The 18,075-nt window shown below is 38.2% G+C and overlaps 1 protein-coding gene across 1 annotated transcript in view; it reads right to left on the bottom strand.

Annotated features, from left to right (window-relative positions):
* Positions 1-8,731, bottom strand: part of arhgap21a (Rho GTPase activating protein 21a) — a 128,800-nt gene extending 120,069 nt beyond the window's left edge. Inside the window, exons 1-2 of the mRNA XM_039666642.2 lie at positions 8,446-8,731; positions 7,212-7,414 (exon numbers count right to left, since the gene is read on the bottom strand). Coding sequence (XP_039522576.2) covers positions 7,212-7,283 — 72 coding nt within the window. The 5' untranslated portion in view covers positions 7,284-7,414; positions 8,446-8,731. The remainder of the gene's footprint in view (positions 1-7,211; positions 7,415-8,445) is intronic.
* Positions 8,732-18,075: the final 9,344 nt, after the last annotated feature.

Below are 18,075 nucleotides of genomic sequence, written 5' to 3'. Positions count from 1 at the left end.
AAGCTATGCGGAGAATTCAGATGCTATCAAGATTAAATTCAGCTAACCAAATAAAATCTCATGAAAGTGAAAGTGACCAAGGAATATGGCATCCATTCGCTAACAGGAAGTCTCATTGTTACAGACTGCATTCCATAGATTTTGTGTGGAAAACAATATTGCTAACAAGAGTCTCTTCATTCATATAGAGTGTTGGTTAAGTTAATCAAGGAAGGAAGAAGAAAGAATTACAGCATACTTGCTGACATGGCCCTTTTAATCTACTCTGTATTTTTTTTTTTTACAAATATTTACCATGGAAACCAAGTTTCAAATATTTTTTGAAAATGTAATGTAAGCAGTTGTTACTTTAAGAGGTTACTGTATTTCTACATAAAGTGATTAAAAATTAAAATGACTAAAAATAACTCTAGTTGGTGTTGATTCATATTAAATTATTATTTATTTATACATTTATTTATATTTAAACAAAAAAAAATGTTTTAAATTACAGTATACCATAATTACTAAAGGTTTAGTTCCACTTTTTTATTTAGAGATATATTACCAATAAACTGTACTAAACAGTTTGGTCTATTTTGGTAGAGAATATGATTACCATGCTGAGCTAGTTAAGAGAGAACAATACTGTAAGAATCGCAGTGTGTGTGTGACATCCACTCATGAGCAGTCTCCACTATCCATGCGTTTCACTGCACAGACCAGGTGGCAACAACTTAACACAGATGTGCTCTGGGCATGTGTAATATGCACCAATACTGACTCACTAAACACAACTCCCACTGAGTCCTACTCAATCTACCCATCCAATAAGTGGTAATAAGAGAGAGAGGCATCAGACTTCAGAGTCATTTATACAATAGATTATTGGTTTACTTTCTAAATACAGGCTTACAAAACAAACTACCATCTGATGGCTGCTCATGACAAAATGGAGTTATACTTCAGGAAAGCACAAACTATAGGCTTCCTAAAGTAAACTACAGTGACGGGGATTTCAGATAAAATGAGCATTAAGAATAATTTTCATTTTCCGATCATGGACAAAATGATCACATAATTTGCAGCACCTTTACTTACTCAAGCAGTCCAAAGGCTTGACTGAATGATGATAACTGGGAATCGGATAAGCGGCTGCCATGTATCATCGGGGGAGAAGCCCTTAAATAAGACATTCCTGATGTTTCCCAAAGGAAGACTAGAGCTCTGAGAGGTTTATTGACAGAAATATCCATCTCTAGAGTGGATTCAGGTCAAGAACTGGAACACTGGGTTGAAGGAAATCTATTGGATTAGAGATCAAAGCATCTACTAAATCTTACTATTTCAGATATTAGTGTGCACTAAAGCCCTGCTGAATGAAAAAGACCAGACCAGCAAGACATTTTCAGGCTGGTTTACGCTGAAGACGTGAAGCTAGGTGACTAATAAATTCTGGTAGAAATGCTAGCATACAAACCACAATGGCAGAAAAAAAAAAAATAGGGAACTGCCCTGTGCATATTGCGCTCAGCAGTGATTTTGTGGGCGTTTACGGTAGGGATGCACCGATATGAAAATTTTGGCCGATACCGATAACCAATAATTCTTTAAATTTGAAAGCCGATAACGGATATATCGGCCGATAAACTTAAATCCGAATCTTTATCTAATTTTGAGAGCCTGATTACAAAAACAAAAGTCTCATAATTAAATCCATGTCCATGTTATAGTGTTGTATAGCCGATATGACAGATTTGCGCTGCACATGTTGTACCGAACCGTATTTTCATTTTTTGAAGAGATTTCAATCATATTTCAAGAAATTCAAAAAGATAAACAGTGCTCAACAAGTGTCTCAGCTGAAGGGAATAATACATTATTTATCGGCTTTAATATATCGGCCACATTTTCTTACCAGGCCGATAATGATAACATTAAAAATGAACATACATCGGCCGATACAGATATGCTGGCCGATATATCGTGCATCCCTAGTTTACGGCATTACTTGATTTGCATAATTCCTAAAAACCCGGTGCTAAAACAATGCAAAATGCAAATCAAGTAGTGACAGAGTCTATTTTTAGTGAATCCGCCCCTAAATGTCACACAGTTTTGTGCAGAGCAACGAACAGAGCGTTTCCCAAATATGTTAGAGGGCAAGCCAAAGGCGAGCACACAGAAACACATTCACATGAAAGGGAGAGACTGTATAGACTGAAAACAAGGGTGAATATGCACACACACACACACACATTGACAGCCAGTGTTAAAGAGGCATTTAACACACTCTCTCTCTCTCTCTCTCTCTCTCTTTCTGAACAGATAACAGAAATCAATGCATATGGAAACAAAATGTGCGGGTGGAGGGCTGAAGTGCCAACTGAAAGCTCTGATATGAGACAGAACAGAACAGAAACATCCCCATCAACACTGGATTATGGTTTGGTCCATTGGATTCAATGAGACAACAGTCAGATGTAAAAGATGAGTTTGTGAAGGGCGTCTCCACAACATCTACAATAGGGCTCAATTGCTTAATGATTTGAGCAAACAATTCACAAAAAATCAGGGTTTTGTTAAAGTCAAGTCTATACTCTGATGTATTTCTGAATGAAACAGGATTTTCCCCTCTATACCCACATTTTGTTCAGCAGTAATTGACTGAATCATGAAAAGTGAGTTGTAAATATCAGAATCATGGTTTAGAGTATAAGTAACATAAGAAAATAATAAAAAAAACATTTATAATGTTAAAAAAAGACACATTTTTTTCAGTAGTAATTGACTGAATCATGAAAAGTGAGTTGTAAATATCAGAATCATGGTTTAGAGTATAAGTAACATCAGAAAAGAAAGAAAAAAACACATTTATATAATGTTAAAAAAGATTTCTATTTCAAATAAGCTGCTCTCCTTTGAGATGATGAAAGAATCCTGGGGGGAAAACAGAACTGTTTTCAACATTGATAATAATAAGAAATGTTTCTCAAGCACCAAATCAGCATATTATAATGCTAAGTAATACTGAAAAATCAGCTTTGTCATCACAGAAAAAAAAAATTGTATTAAAAAAATTTAAATATTTAAAATAAAAATAAAAAATAATGCTTTGTTTTGCATTAAACATCTTACAGATCCCAAACTTTTAAATGGTTATGTGGAAGTACATTTGAATTTCTTGCTGACTTCAAGATCAGATTTACTTTGCAACATGCTTTACAAGAGAGAATTCAGAACCTCATCAGGGGAACACCAGAGTATGTGTATGAGAGATAGAGAGTGGAGGTGTAAAAGCGAGGAGCAGCTGGGCTTTAATTACCCTCCATGGTACTGGAGTCCTCACAGGGGGCAGGGCGACCGAGGGAGGGAGACACAAAGAGAGAGAGGCAGACAGGGAGAGACGCCCTCATTAGACTTGGAGAACTAGACGGGACAGAATAACGGGCCCACCTGAGACCATCAGGATGGGGGGGGGGGACTGTCTATTATGTCAGCAGAGACTGGAGCAGGTATAGAGTCAAGCACCTGTCCATGTTCTACAAAAAGGCACTGATATGCATGTACCCTAATTGCACTTACTCTTTATGTGTGTCTTGGGGGTGATGGTATTGAGATTGAGAACACTGGTTTAACTCATGATGATAAATGGCAAGTGGAGGATTTCAGTGTGTTAATGAATTAAACAAGCTTCATCGCAGACAGGAATACAACTGGACCCAACAATTAACCATGAGGGACACCGAATGTGTGGATAATGGATCACATCACTCTTTCATGAATATAAACAAAGCAATTACACACCGTAGTATTTAGTTTTGCCAGTGGCACTATATATGACGAGACAGATCTGCTACTGCATTTAATTTTCTTTACTCAGCAAAGGAAAAATGGTGGCAAAAACTATAGCCATGATAATATGTTTTTTCAATGTTCTCTGAACGTTTTGAAACAATTAGTAACATTTAAAAATGTTAAATTGTAAATCTTCAAACCGTTTCAAGTAAAAATGTTCCACGATGTATAATGTCTTTGTGCTAACTTTTTGAGAACATTACTAAATTCCAGATAGCTTTGTACGAATGTTTCATTAATGTTACTGGAAGAATGTTTGTTCATAACTTAAAGGGGTCATGAACTGGCTTTTTAAATTTTATTTTATCTTTGTCTGAAGTCAGTTTAAGACGTTCGCTTGGTTTTTGCATTCAAAATCATCAAAATGAATAACAGTAATAGGCTATTTTCTACCCTAGTTTTGAGCCTAGCTGAAAAACGCTCGTTTTTTATGGGCGTCTCACACTAAAGACTTGGAAGTAAACATCCACTGCTGTAAGTGGATTAGTTTTGCATATTATAATGATTTTCAACTCACCCGTCGGTTCACTTGGGGAAAATTGTTTTAAAAAAGGTCCAATGTTGTAAAATGACAACCGGAATTATTCGCCCATACATGTTCGACCCAAAGTCTGTGTGTTGCACCATTCCTGTCGGATCCAATATAGACGGCACAGCAGCGTTCTTTACTCTTAATCGGTCTGCAAATCCAGTCTTGTTTACAAATCAATCCTCAGTGAAATCAAGCGAACAGACAGACAATGTTTTACCCTCATCAGCTGGAACATCATTAAAAATAAAGTTTATCCATGCATCCCTATTGGAATCCAGAGGAAGCTCATGCAGCGACTGCCTTCTTCCACAACCAGGCACTGCACAATATTTTCTATTGCTCGGTAGCTCGATCCGGTTTGTCATCACAAGGTAGGCCTATGTTATTTAGCTATGCGTGTAATGCGCGAATCGGTGGGCGGAGCTAAACCAGCCATGTTGAAGTAGGATTGATTTTATCCTGCAGGGGTGGTGTTTTATCCTCTTTGACGTCATAGTTCCCCACTTTGAAAAACGAGTCGTTTGTTGAGCCTGGTGTCAATAAAAGCTTTTATTGGACTAACAAGGACGTTTTCAATTCGGAAACTTACAGGATATTCTTATAATATGATGACCTCTTAGATGCCAAAAGCTCAAGGAAAATTTGATTTCTCAGTTCATCACCCCTTTAAACAAAAACCTTTCTACAACATTAGGTGGATGGCTACCTAGTGCCTACCTAGACCAAATGTTAAAGGCAGCAATGTTGTGTTGCCATTGCCAACATGAAGCTGAAAAAGTATGAGACTTCTAATTGAGTTTTTTTTTTCTTTCTTTCTTTTTTTTTTTTTTACAAAAGACAGCACTGCAATGCGGCAATCCCAGAATCCACTGCAATGTAAAGAAATGTTGATTATGCAAACAAAATAGCTCAATGTACTTATTTCACTTATACACCAAGTTTATTTATTTATTATTTTAGAGTATGGCGACGTTAGCTTAGCATCATGCTAATGTCAATCTGTAATTGTGAAGTCAAGACTCCAATGTGATTCACAATATCTGCATGTTGAAAGGAGTCGCTGCTATGTAGAGGTGTTAAACTCAGTCACTTGTGAGTTTCCAGAATGTTTAGGATGCTGCCATAGATACAAGGTAGCTTTAAACAGCAAGGCAGATCAGTAGGTTTTGAAACAGAGCTACGGTCTGTATATCACAGAAATATAACAATTTATAATAACATATTATTTGTATTGAAGTAAATCACACTGTTTAAAATGTAATCCCCAACTATATTGGGCTAGTGGTAGTGCAATGATGCTTACTGAAGCCCAGATGCTGTTAGTTTAATGCACTTCTTTATGAGTCTGCAGGGGACATTTCACACACCTGCTGAGAACTTCAGTTACTGTTTAACTTTATAACTAGGTAGCAGTGAGGATCGAGCACTGGACTGAGACAACCACTTCCCAAAAAAACTTTGCCACACCATCGTAATTAGTTATTAAGAGGAAAGTGCTCGTGAACAAAGTACAACCTAATGTCAGTTGTATGTTTTTCTCTCTCTTTTTTTGCATTTAAAAACACAAGACGCATGGGAGAAGGATTAAAAATATTCAAAGAATATATTTTTAAAAGGGTCGTATGATGCTAATGTGTTCTGCGTTAATGGCCTCTTAAAGGGATGGTTCGCCCAAAAATGAAAATTCTTGATAAAAGCGAAAAATTCAATCTGTTCATCATATAAAGTTAACAAATCTTTTTAGAAAATGTAAACTAAACCGCTCAAATCATATAGATTACTTTAACGATCTCTTTAGGAACTTTTTGAAGCGCCAAGCGGTAGCTGTGTAGCTGAATATAGATAGAAAGCTCTCAGATTTCAACAAAAAAGATCTTCATTTGTGTTAAGAAGATGAATGAAAGTCTTACGTGTTTGGAATGACATGACTGAGGCTGAGTAATTAATTTTTTTTTTTTTTGGTGTACTATCCCTTTAAGAGTTTCAATATGATTAAAAAAATAAGCCTATGGTAAACACTTTAAACTTCAGACAAAATTAATGATGCGTTTTCATCAAAAAGCTGAATGCAAACAAAATATAACATGCAAAAAAGCACTGTTATTTTAAAGAAATGCGTTCCTTCAAAAAGCCATTTATCCCTCAAAATAGTGCACTGTTTCTTTAAAAACATGTACTACACGTAACTTGCACTGATCCTTCAAAGTAATGTTCTGTTCCTCACAAGTAAACAATTTATTTCAACAACTAGCAGCTTAAGAAACAAACACACACAGATTATAAATAACCGAATCCCCTTTGACACATACTGAGTGATCTGTCGACATGTTTGAAAACTACTGAGCCCACCGACCTTCTAGACCCTGAGCCTACTCTGTAAGGCGATTATATACACACGCACACACTGGTTTTTGCCATTACTTGGTTAATCCAAGCATGCATTTGGCAGAACTGTGTTATATTCTTCTGACATGCGGTGTTACATCATCACTGAGAGCCTGACTGCATGTCAGAGGACACGCACAATCCTACATCGCTCTAGTATTCTGAAGAGTGATATTATGCATTTGCAGCCATACAACATTACTGAGATTAGATAAGTAAGGGCCGTGCTTGCCAAATAAAACAAATAGGCTACTTCATTTAATGATCGCAGCCTCAAAATAAACAGTCAGCGGCGGTTTCCAGGAAAATAATGTTATGAGTTACGTGTTATGAGGCCACAACAAATATGTGTCTGACTAAGGCACTTGTCCCATCTTGAGCTGCAGAAGGTGTAGGCCTTACTGTCACTTTTATCGTGTTCTCACTCTCTTAAAACAATGAAATTAGGACTATTTACCTCGCAAACTGATGATGCTGCAGGATTTTTCTTGTCATCATGGTGCGTTGACGCAGCCCAACACGTTGCCATTATTTCATTTCAGAGCACAAAGGCAGAGGTCCTCTGGAGCCCAACATTGAGATGAGAGAAATCAAAGTGCTATAATCCCAATGATCTAATCCACACCGTCCGATCTCTTCATTCCCGCCCAATGTGAAGTCCTGCGGCCAAAGAGAGGTTACATGAGAGGACACAATGCAGGACAAATACAGAATGATGACTAAGATGATTGTCTCCTGTCAAATAGATGGTCTATCCAGGTCAACAGCCACCAACAGACCTTCCTAAAGCCCACATATGCTGTATCAATATAGTAAACAGAGTAGAGCACAACAGACAGACTTGAATGTGTTCTCATTCTCTTAGCTGGCACTTTTTCCAATGGTTTTTACCAATAGATATAACAGGATTAAATATGATGAAATATGAAAACATACAGTATAGTATAGAGCAGGGTAGATATAACGTTAAAACTTGTTTGCTTAGTAAAAATACGAGATAATCTGATATTGCCAGAATATATTGTTGAGAAGATAAAGCAGAATTATGTTTAATTAAAAAAAAAATCAACATTAAAAAATGTTGGTTTAACTTTATAATAAGTTATCTGGTTGCCTTAATTTTATTTAAATACAATAAAAAATCGAGTTAATACAATAAAGGAGATTGGTTTAATAAATAGAAAATCAAAAAATATGGTTATCTGAAACACATTAATCATCAGTTGTTTTCACAAAAGGTAAAAAGTTGTGATAAATAATGATCATTTTTTAATCAGTTTTACAGTGTAACGTTACAGTTTACCAGCGAAAGCTTGTCATCTGACACACTGCCCTAACTACCATCTCATTTCGAGTCTAGTCCTCTGCACACCATGTGTTTCTATGGAGAGATCTGTGGTAGCTATTTGAGACTAATTTAGTAGAGTGGGTCCTGTTCCCGATTTAACACCATGCTGTCATGATATGAAAATCGACTGTTTGAAAACATGCAGGATGTTTGATAACAGTCGTGTGTACTATCAATCCGTAGATTAATGTGGATTGTAAACAATCATAAAACCATCATCTCGATCTGAATGTCCTCCGTTCATCCAATCATCATCTTCACTTTCCTTTGTGTTTCCAAATTTCTTACATGACAACAGTACACAACAATAGTAGCCTAAGAGAGAGGGGTCAGTAACACCTACCTGTTCCAGTTATTAGATGACCATGAATCAAAATGCATCGTTTCTCTGCCAAACACGCGAATAATATCCAAATATCCGATGCGTTGAAAACGATTTTCAATCTATCGACAAAAGATTATTTACAGCACTCCAGAGCCAAATAAGCAGCTTCATAATGAAAGAAAAACGCACAGAAATCACCGAATCTAGCTGATACGGACGCGAAGAATGACTAGCGTTTAAAACGCAGCGCACGTATCAACGATTTGAACGCGAACATTTTGATCTCGCTTTCTTCCAGTTGGCGGCGCGACAGTTACTAGTGATGTCCGATTCGCGAACGAGTCGTTTTTGAATCGGTTCCTTTTATTAATCCTTTTGAATCTTGGAAGTTGTAGAGACTTTACCATGGTAACTACAGTATGCGCCAGAATACCAGTCTACAACAAAACGGTAAATTAGCAACAACATATTAAATAAATTAAAAATAACAGAGATGATTTTGAGGTTTGATGATTTTTCAACAGTTGCCTAACAATGAATGTAATGTAAATAAATATGATTTCCATAGTCCCTAGCTAAATTTGCCAGGGGGTGACATGAATAACATAGCACTTGACACAACCTTTATCGCCCAATCCATAGTGTCACTCAATAGTATGCTATGTCTATTATGCATAATTTAAATATTTTTTTAGTTCAAAAAGAAACCGTAAAATATCTCACGGAGACCTCTTCTAGCAATACTTCTAAGTTTTGATTCAAATGATTTGGTGAATCTGTTCCCTTGAGTATGCCCATTGACACGAATCGTTTGAACGAACCGATTCGCTTAAAGACTCGGACTTCCCAAAGCCAAATACATTTGCTACTTTGACTGGCGTTCAGTTACTCCAACGCCCCGCCCCCTCTGACTGCTCGCCGGCCTGTTGCCCAATAACATGCGATATTCAAATATGCTTGTCGACTTCAACCAACCGGATTTGTTCTTACATAAGAGGTACATGCGTATGTATTTTTCTCTGCTCAATTGCTTACAGTCACTATTAATGCGGATTTTGAGTGCTTGTTTAATTCACTAGTGGCTCAGAAACCTGTTTTTAAAGCCTGATTTGCAATTGTGTTATGTCCTACTGCCAGCAGTAAATATTTGAGAGATATTATCAATATCATGCTGTAAACAAGTTATTCTCTTGAAAATTGTTTTTGGAGTCAATTGACATTTCCAGAAAGTCACATTATCTTTTTTTTTCTGTTGGATTTACTTAAAAAAGGATCAGATTCTCTTCCAAGAGTTAAGTCCAAACACCAGTTCTCAGCATTTTATATAATCATGATTAAACAAATCCAGTTCTTCAGAGCAACGAAGGCCGTTTCACTGGCAAGAATGTTTTCTACGCCTGAAAACCTGACATTGTAATAGTTATATTTACCAGGGATTGATTTATATGCATTTTTAGTGATATAACTAAAAATATTTACTCACTCCATTCCTAAATAATTTGTACACATTTGGGATAACCACCTGGCCATGTAGAATATCTGTAAATTGAAAAAGAAAGAAAAAAGTCAGCTTTCAGTACTATTATAGCCTGACAACATTTCTAACATTCCAACAGCATCTTTCTTGGTTTAAAGAGCATTTCCTTTCTCAAACTCCATTATCGTGACACAGAGTATGGATGCAGTGTGGAGCTTTAGGACAAAGGCAATGGAGGGCAGTGTTTTGTTTGCTTCTTTCCACCACAATGCATCAGGAACAATAGGACAACTCTTGTGACCCATTCTGAAATAAAAGGCTGCTGAATCTCAAAGAGCAGCTTTTCTCCTATTGTTCCGAGGCCTGCTGCACCATTGACCAAAACAATGTAAGGTTTACTAGCATTTGGTTAGATATCCTAGTTGATGAAACAACATCAGCAACCTTACTTTTACTACTAATATTGATCAAGTGAATAATTGAAGTTTTCGCCTATTTATTTCCGCACTTTGGTACTTGACCGGCTAGTTACATTATGGCTCACTAATAACAGAATTGACTCTTATTTTTTAAAGCCAGATGTTTCCACAGGTTTACTGAGTAAAATGTATTGATTAAGGGAACATTGACATGACGACGATGTACTAAAAATAGAAGTTTTTCCTTTGCATTAATGAAATGTTTCATGTACAGATTACAATGTTGCCAAAATGATCCTTGTTCATACCAACCCGGTCTCATCCCAAGACGTCATATAACTGACGTTTTGGGACGTCTTTTGACCATACGTCAATATTCGCCTTTTTAGGCCCCCCTTAAACGTCGGTAGATGAGGTTATGGGATCCTAACTGTACCCCATACCTAAACCTAACCCGTCACCTAACCGACGTTAAAGGTAAAGCGTCAGTTGTATGACGGCCCGGGATCGCCATCTACCGACGTTTAAGGGGGCCCTAAAAAGGCGGATATTGACGTATGGTCAAAATACGCCCCAAGACATCAGTTATATGACTTTTTGGGATGAGACTGTGCTATTCATACAAATGCAAGAAAATTGCTAAACACTCTGTATTATGCTGCCAGGCCATAGTTGGCGATGTCACTTACTTTGTAAAGAAACACTATGCACATATACACTCACCTAAAGGATTATTAGGAACACCATACGAATACTGTGTTTGACTCCCTTTCACCTTCAGAACTGCCTTAATTCTACGTGGCATTGATTCAACAAGGTGCTGATAGCAATGTTCAATGTTGGCCCATATTGATAGGATAGCATCTTGGAGTTGATGGAGATTTGTGGGATGCACATCCAGGGCACGAAGCTCCCATTCCACCACATCCCAAAGATGCTCTATTGGGTTGAGATCTGGTGACTGTGGGGGCCATTTTAGTACAGTGAACTCATGTTCATGTTCAAGAAACCAATTTGAAATGATTCAAGCTTTGTGACATGATGCATTATCCTGCTGGAAGTAGCCATCAGAGGATGGGTACATGGTGGCCATAAAGGGATGGACATGGTCATAAACAATGCTCAGGTAGGCCGTGGCATTTAAACGATGCCCAATTGGCACTAAGGGGCCTAAAGTATGCCAAGAAAACATCCCCCACACCATTACACCACCACCGCCAGCCTGCACAGAGGTAACAAGGCATGATGGATCCATGTTCTCATTCTGTTTACGCCAAATTCTGACTCTACCATCTGAATGTCTCAACAGAAATCGAAACTCATCAGACCAGGCAACATTTTTCCAGTCTTCAACTGTCCAATTTTGGTGAGCTCTTGCAAATTGTAGCCTCTTTTTCCTATTTGTAGTGGAGATGAGTGATACCCGGTGGGGTCTTCTGCTGTTGTAGCCCATCCGCCTCAAGGTTGTGCATTGTGTGGCTTCACAAATGCTTTGCTGCATACCTCGGTTGTAACGAGTGGTTATTTCAGTCAAAGTTGCTCTTCTATCAGCTTGAATCAGTCGGCCCATTCTCCTCTGACCTCCAGCATCAACAAGGCATTTTCGCCCACAGGACTGCCGCATACTGGATGTTTTTCCCTTTTCACACCATTCTTTGTAAACCCAAGAAATGGTTGTGCATGAAAACTCCAGTAACTGCAGATTGTGAAATACTCAGACCGGCCCGTCTGGCACCAACAACCATACCATGCTCAAAATTGCTTAAATCACCTTTCTTTCCCATTCTAACATTCAGTTTGGAGTTCAGGAGATTGTCTTGACCAGGACCACACCCCTAAATGCATTGAAGCAACTGCCATGTGATTGGTTGATTTAGATAATTGCATTAATGAGAAATTGAACAGGTGTTCCTAATAATCACGCATGTCACAGCTTTCACAAATTATTGTTTTTGCAGTTTACACAGAGACATTTTCCACAGAGACATTTTCCACTTTGTAACACGGTTTCAAATGTTTGCGTTTTTAGGCCCCCCAAAACGCCGTTATCTTGCAAACGAATGGGCAAATGCATTTTTAGTTGAAAACGGTGTCGTGGAAATGGCCCCAATGTGTGCGCTGCAGTTTTGTCGTCTGCTGCTTCATATGCTCAAGCTATTTAAAACAGGATGGATTCTGATTGGCTGTCAATGTTTTTATCATTCATCAGCTGGAAAAAAATCGGTATTGTTATAGCTGGTGTGTGGACCCTGCTATTATTTTATATATAGAACAATTTTTATTGTAATCGTTATATATATTGTCCATTATCAACATCACATTATATTTACAAGTCATTTTGGTCAACCATTACAAATCCAAACCATTAGCACACTGTTGAGAAATGCAACAGTACTCTGTCCCATGCCATACAGCAGGTGAAGGTGCAGTTTTTCATTATTGTGTATTTTTTACCATGTTCCTCTGTTGATGTTGTACCTCAGAGACCCAGCATGAGAAACTCACCCGTCTTTTTCTGTCATTCAGCGGATCTTGTTTTAGACTGATGGGAGAGAGGCTGCCAGGTTCCCACAGAGGTGTGGAGCGTTTATCGGCTAGGTAAGTTAACCGTTCCTAAATGCTGATGCTTGATAAGAGCGAGAGAGTCACAGTCAAGCCAACAAAGAGTTACTTTGTCAATTCTGTCACATAGAACCAAAATGCCTCTTTATTCAGGGGGACAAGAGGTGGTTTTCCCTCCTGTAATCTGTAGCTATACATCAGATACTCTATCTGGAACTAAGAGAGCTCTGTTCGTTCTTCTCTTACAAGGGGGCATTTAGCCCATAACACCTATACTGAGGCCTGTATGGATGTATTGTATAGAATAGCAACATGATACATTAAACATTGTGTGCTTAAGATTTGACTTAGTCAAATCTTTTTTTTTATCTGCACTAACCTGGACGTTAAATCCTTTTTTTTAAAAAAATCTACAATCCTATCCCATTGTACTGTTTCTGTGTGTGTGTGTGTACCCATCTAGCACTTTTCCATTTCGCATGTGCTTCCATGTTCTATTGACTTTCAGATGTCATCAGGAATCGTGTTTAATCCCAATCCAAGCGTGACTAAGCCTCAAAAATGTCAAATCAATGCTATTTTCAGAAAAAAATAGAATTTTTATCTATCTGTCTGTCCGTCCATCCCATCCATCCATTCACCCATCCATCTGTCTGTGTCTATTGGCCGGTCACTCCTTTCCCTTCAGCCTGACCCATGATTATTGCGCACTCTCTGTCGAGTTGACTTTTGTTAGTCTGTTGTGCAAATACCGACTCTAGTTGTATTTAATAGTGTCTTTCATTGACGTGAACTTACATTTGGAAGTAAACAACATACATTGCTTTCATCAGACCATTTAATGGGATCTTCAATCACAAATAAGTATCACAAACTTTTGTAAGACAAATAACAATGCACTATCTTCATGCTTTGTTATGAACCACTGACTGATTTAATGAAATAAAGTGTTTTGTGTCTCCAGTGCAGTGTTGCATTCTCCAGTCATGAGGTGCAGTAACTGATGGCAGATGGCGGCTGTTGGCATTTGTACCCGGCTGGCGCCCAGACTGAGTCATGGAAAGCTTGGTGTGAGGCACAAACAGCTCTCAATCGACACTTTAAACCAACCATGTAGGACAATATCACAACCAGACTCAGAAATCACACAAAAGGTACTTTTTTTTATAGTGGATACTAGTGCAAATAGTTTCAGATTTAGTGTAATGTGTAACCAGCCTTTTTTTTTTTTTTTGCTACATATTACATGAATTAATGAGCCAGACTTTTCAAGCAGATTGCCTGTAATACAGCAGATCCAAAACAGATGAGCAGATTTTTTTTCTTTTTTTGGGATTCTCAGAGAACATCAGCTTTGAGTTCTGTATTAGCAGTAAATTTTCAGTGCATTCATTGCTTGTCTGAGATGTGAGATAACCACAGCAGGTTGTAAAGAAAATCAAACCCTCATGTTGGTTTTATCTGGTTGTAGACTGACATAGACTGCAAAGAGGTCAAACCCCAGGCCAGACGCTGGGAAAATAACATGATCCAACATTCAATATAAATTTGTAATAAATCATTTTGATTCAGGGCTGTTCAGATGTTCTTCATTTTGCCTCTTCATAGTGTTCAAATACATGTTAATTTTCCCTTCTGGAAGCCAATAAAAAAGTTCTTTCCTCTTTTCTTTTCTTTTCTATCCATCCACCCATCCATCCATCCATGTCTTCTGTAGAAAACATAGCATTGTGCTAATTCATGTTAGAAACATGTTAGTAACGTTCTAAAAAATGCTGACAAAGTGTTAAATTATGTTATAAACATGCTAGCAATGTGGCAAAACATGTTAGCAACATTCAAACATTAGGCTAATTTATGTTAGAAACATGTTAGTAACGTTCTAAAAATGCTGACAAAGTGTTAAATCATGTTATAAACATGCTAGCAATGTGGCAAAACATGCTAACAGCATTCAAACATAGCATTGGGCTAATTCGTGTTAGAAACATGTTAGTAACATTCTAAAAAATGCTGACAAAGTGTTAAATCATGTTATAAACATGCTAGCAATGTGGCAAAACATGTTAGCAACATTCAAACATAGCATTAGGCTAATTTATGTTAGAAACATGTTAGTAACGTTTTAAAAATGCTGACAAAGTGTTAAATCATGTTATAAACATGCTAGCAATGTGGCAAAACATGCTAACAGCATTCAAACATAGCATTGGGCTAATTCGTGTTAGAAACATGTTAGTAACATTCTAAAAAATGCTGACAAAGTGTTAAATCATGTTGTAAACATGCTAGCAATGTGGAAAAACATGCTAGCAGCATTCAAACATAACATTGTGCTAATCCATGTTAGAAACATGTTAGTAACGTTCTAAAAATGCTGACAAAGTGTTAAATCATGTTATAAACATGCTAGCAATGTGGCAAAACATGCTAGCAGCATTCAAACATGGGCTTATTTGTGTTAGAAACATGTTAGTAACATTCTAAAAAATGCTGACAAAGTGTTAAATCATGTTGTAAACATGCTAGCAATGTGGAAAAACATGCTAGCAGCATTCAAACATAGCATTGTGCTAATTCATGTTAGAAACATGTTAGTAACGTTCTAAAAATGCTGACAAAAGTGTTAAAACGTTATAAACATGCTAGCAACATTCAAACATAGCATTGTGCTAATTCATGTTAGAAACATGTTAGTAACGTTCTAAAAAATGTTGACAAAGTGTTAAATCATGTTATAAACATGCTAGCAATGTGCCAAAACATGCTAGCAACATTCACCATAGCATTGTGCTAATTCATGTAAGAAACATGTTAGTAACGTTCAAAAAAATGCTGACAAAGTGTTAAATCATGTTATAAACATGCTAGCAATGTGCCAAAACATGCTAGCAACATTCTTCGCTTTGTCTGAAATCGAATACTTCCCTGCTATATTGTGTGCGAAAAACAGTATGCCAAAAGTGTATCATGTCCGAATATATAAAAACAGTAGGTAAAGTACTCGGACCTACTACTTCCACCGAGATTCTAAAGAGTCCATTCGATGAATGGACGTGAAGCGACGCAACTGACTCTGGTAGGTCACATGAGAGTAACATGTCAGATGAGAGTAACATGTCACATGAGAGTAACATGTCGTCCACAATTCATTCATACTACCCATATTCATACTACATAGAATGTACTTTTTCAATGGTTGCAAAGTAAATTAAAATTCAGATGTAGTACTAACTCTGACCGTATATGCGATTTCAGACACAGCACATATCTCTGTAATGTCTCAAACACAAGAAATATGTCCTATATAGTAAACATCAGGACTCTTCTTGTCACGGATTGGCCACCACTATCACCCAGCGATCACAATCACCAGAGTATTAACTACAGACACCTGCACCTCATCATCACTCTGCTACATAAGCACACATCACGCACCTCTCATTGTCCGGGCTCGTTCATACGAAGGGGACTCATAGACCCCGTTTACACCTGGTATTAAAATGCGATCTGTATCCAGATAAGTTATCCGGATAATAAGTACTGATTCCATTTACACCTGGCCACATAAATGTGTTTTTGCAAAACGGATATAAATCCGATCTTCACCTCCGGCGTTATATGCAGATTTATTGGATTGCACGCCACCAAAAGCAACAGATCTGAGCGGCATTTTATTGATCATCAGCTAATTTCCAAATCAGAGACATCAATAAGAGAGAGTGGCAACAGGCCTGGTAAGATAATTTCGTTTCTTTACTTGAAGATGTGTTAACTGCGTCTGTGACTTACTTTCACTTTTATTTGCGATGTTTGCACGTTGAATAGACGCTCAGCTGCTCATCTGCGGTGATGCGTGTCGCATCTGACTAGGCTATAACATGACATATAGCCTATATAACACGCTCTCACTCGTTTATTTTTTAGCATTTTTGGGAGGAGTAAAATATGCATATGTGGTTTCAACAACCAGATTGCGTTTACACCTAGTAAAGATCCGGACACAATGCGAGCCAGACTACCTCCAGATGTGGTCAGGCAGATCCGATCACGATCCGATCACAACGCGTTTACACCTTGCATTAACATGCGTTTTTTATTATCCGGATAACTTATCTGGATACAGATCGCATTTTAATACCAGGTGTAAACGGGGTCATAGTGCTTCCACTCAAGTCCACTCAATAAACAATCCATAAATATCCCTGATATCTACTCTTCTTTCCAAGACGTCTTCTGCCCCAAGAGAGCTTCCCAGCTACCACCTCATCGGCCATGAGACTGCGCCATTGACCTGATTCCAAATACTCCTTTGCCCAGAGGTAAGATCTACCTGTTGTCACTGCCAGAGACCAAGGCCATGGAGGAGTATATACAGGAAGCTCTCAGTCAAGGGTATATTCGGCATTCTACATCTCCCGCAGCATCCAGCTCCTTTTCCTTAGCCAAGAAGGATGGAGGGCTGCGGCCATACATTGATTATCGGACACTAAACCAGGGTACTGTCAAGTTCAAATATCCCCTTCCTCTTGTTCCTGCTGCCCTCGAACAACTTCGCTCTGCTACCATCTTTACAAAGTTGGACCTCTGCAGTGCTTACAACCTGGTGAGAATACGAGAAGGGGATGAATGGAAGACCGCGTTCGTGACACCTACAGGTCACTATGAATATCTTGTGATCCCCTATGATCTGGTCAACGCTCCTTCCGTGTTCAAGAACTTCATACATGAGGTCCTCCGGGAGTTTCTGGATCAGTTCGTGGTTGTCTATATTGATGACATTCTCATCTATTCCCGGAGTGAGGCCGAACATCGTCACCATGTTGCAGAGGTCCTCCACACCCTCAGAGCTCATCACCTTTTCCTGAAGCCAGAGAAGTGTTCCTTTCATCTTCCTTCTGTACAGTTCTTGGATTACCTCATTGACCGTCAGGGGGTTCGTATGGATGAGAAAAAGGTTACTGCCGTAACTACCTAGGCAGAACCCACAACAATTAAGGAACTCCAGAGATTTCTTGGATTCGCCAACTTCTACAGACGCTCGTTCATCCGAAGCGGACTCATAGTGCTTCTTTCACGAGTTTCACTGATCAACTTATCCTGTTTCCTTACCAGATTTCGGAGCCGATTCAAGTCTGTCCTGATCATCTCATCTGTGGTGTTTGAGCCGTAAGCCATACAGTCAAGTCA

This window comes from Pimephales promelas, chromosome 22, assembly GCF_988280905.1.
Source record: "Pimephales promelas chromosome 22, fPimPro1.hap1.1, whole genome shotgun sequence".
NCBI lineage: Eukaryota > Metazoa > Chordata > Actinopteri > Cypriniformes > Leuciscidae > Pimephales > Pimephales promelas.
This window is presented reverse-complemented; position numbering and strand designations above follow the sequence as displayed.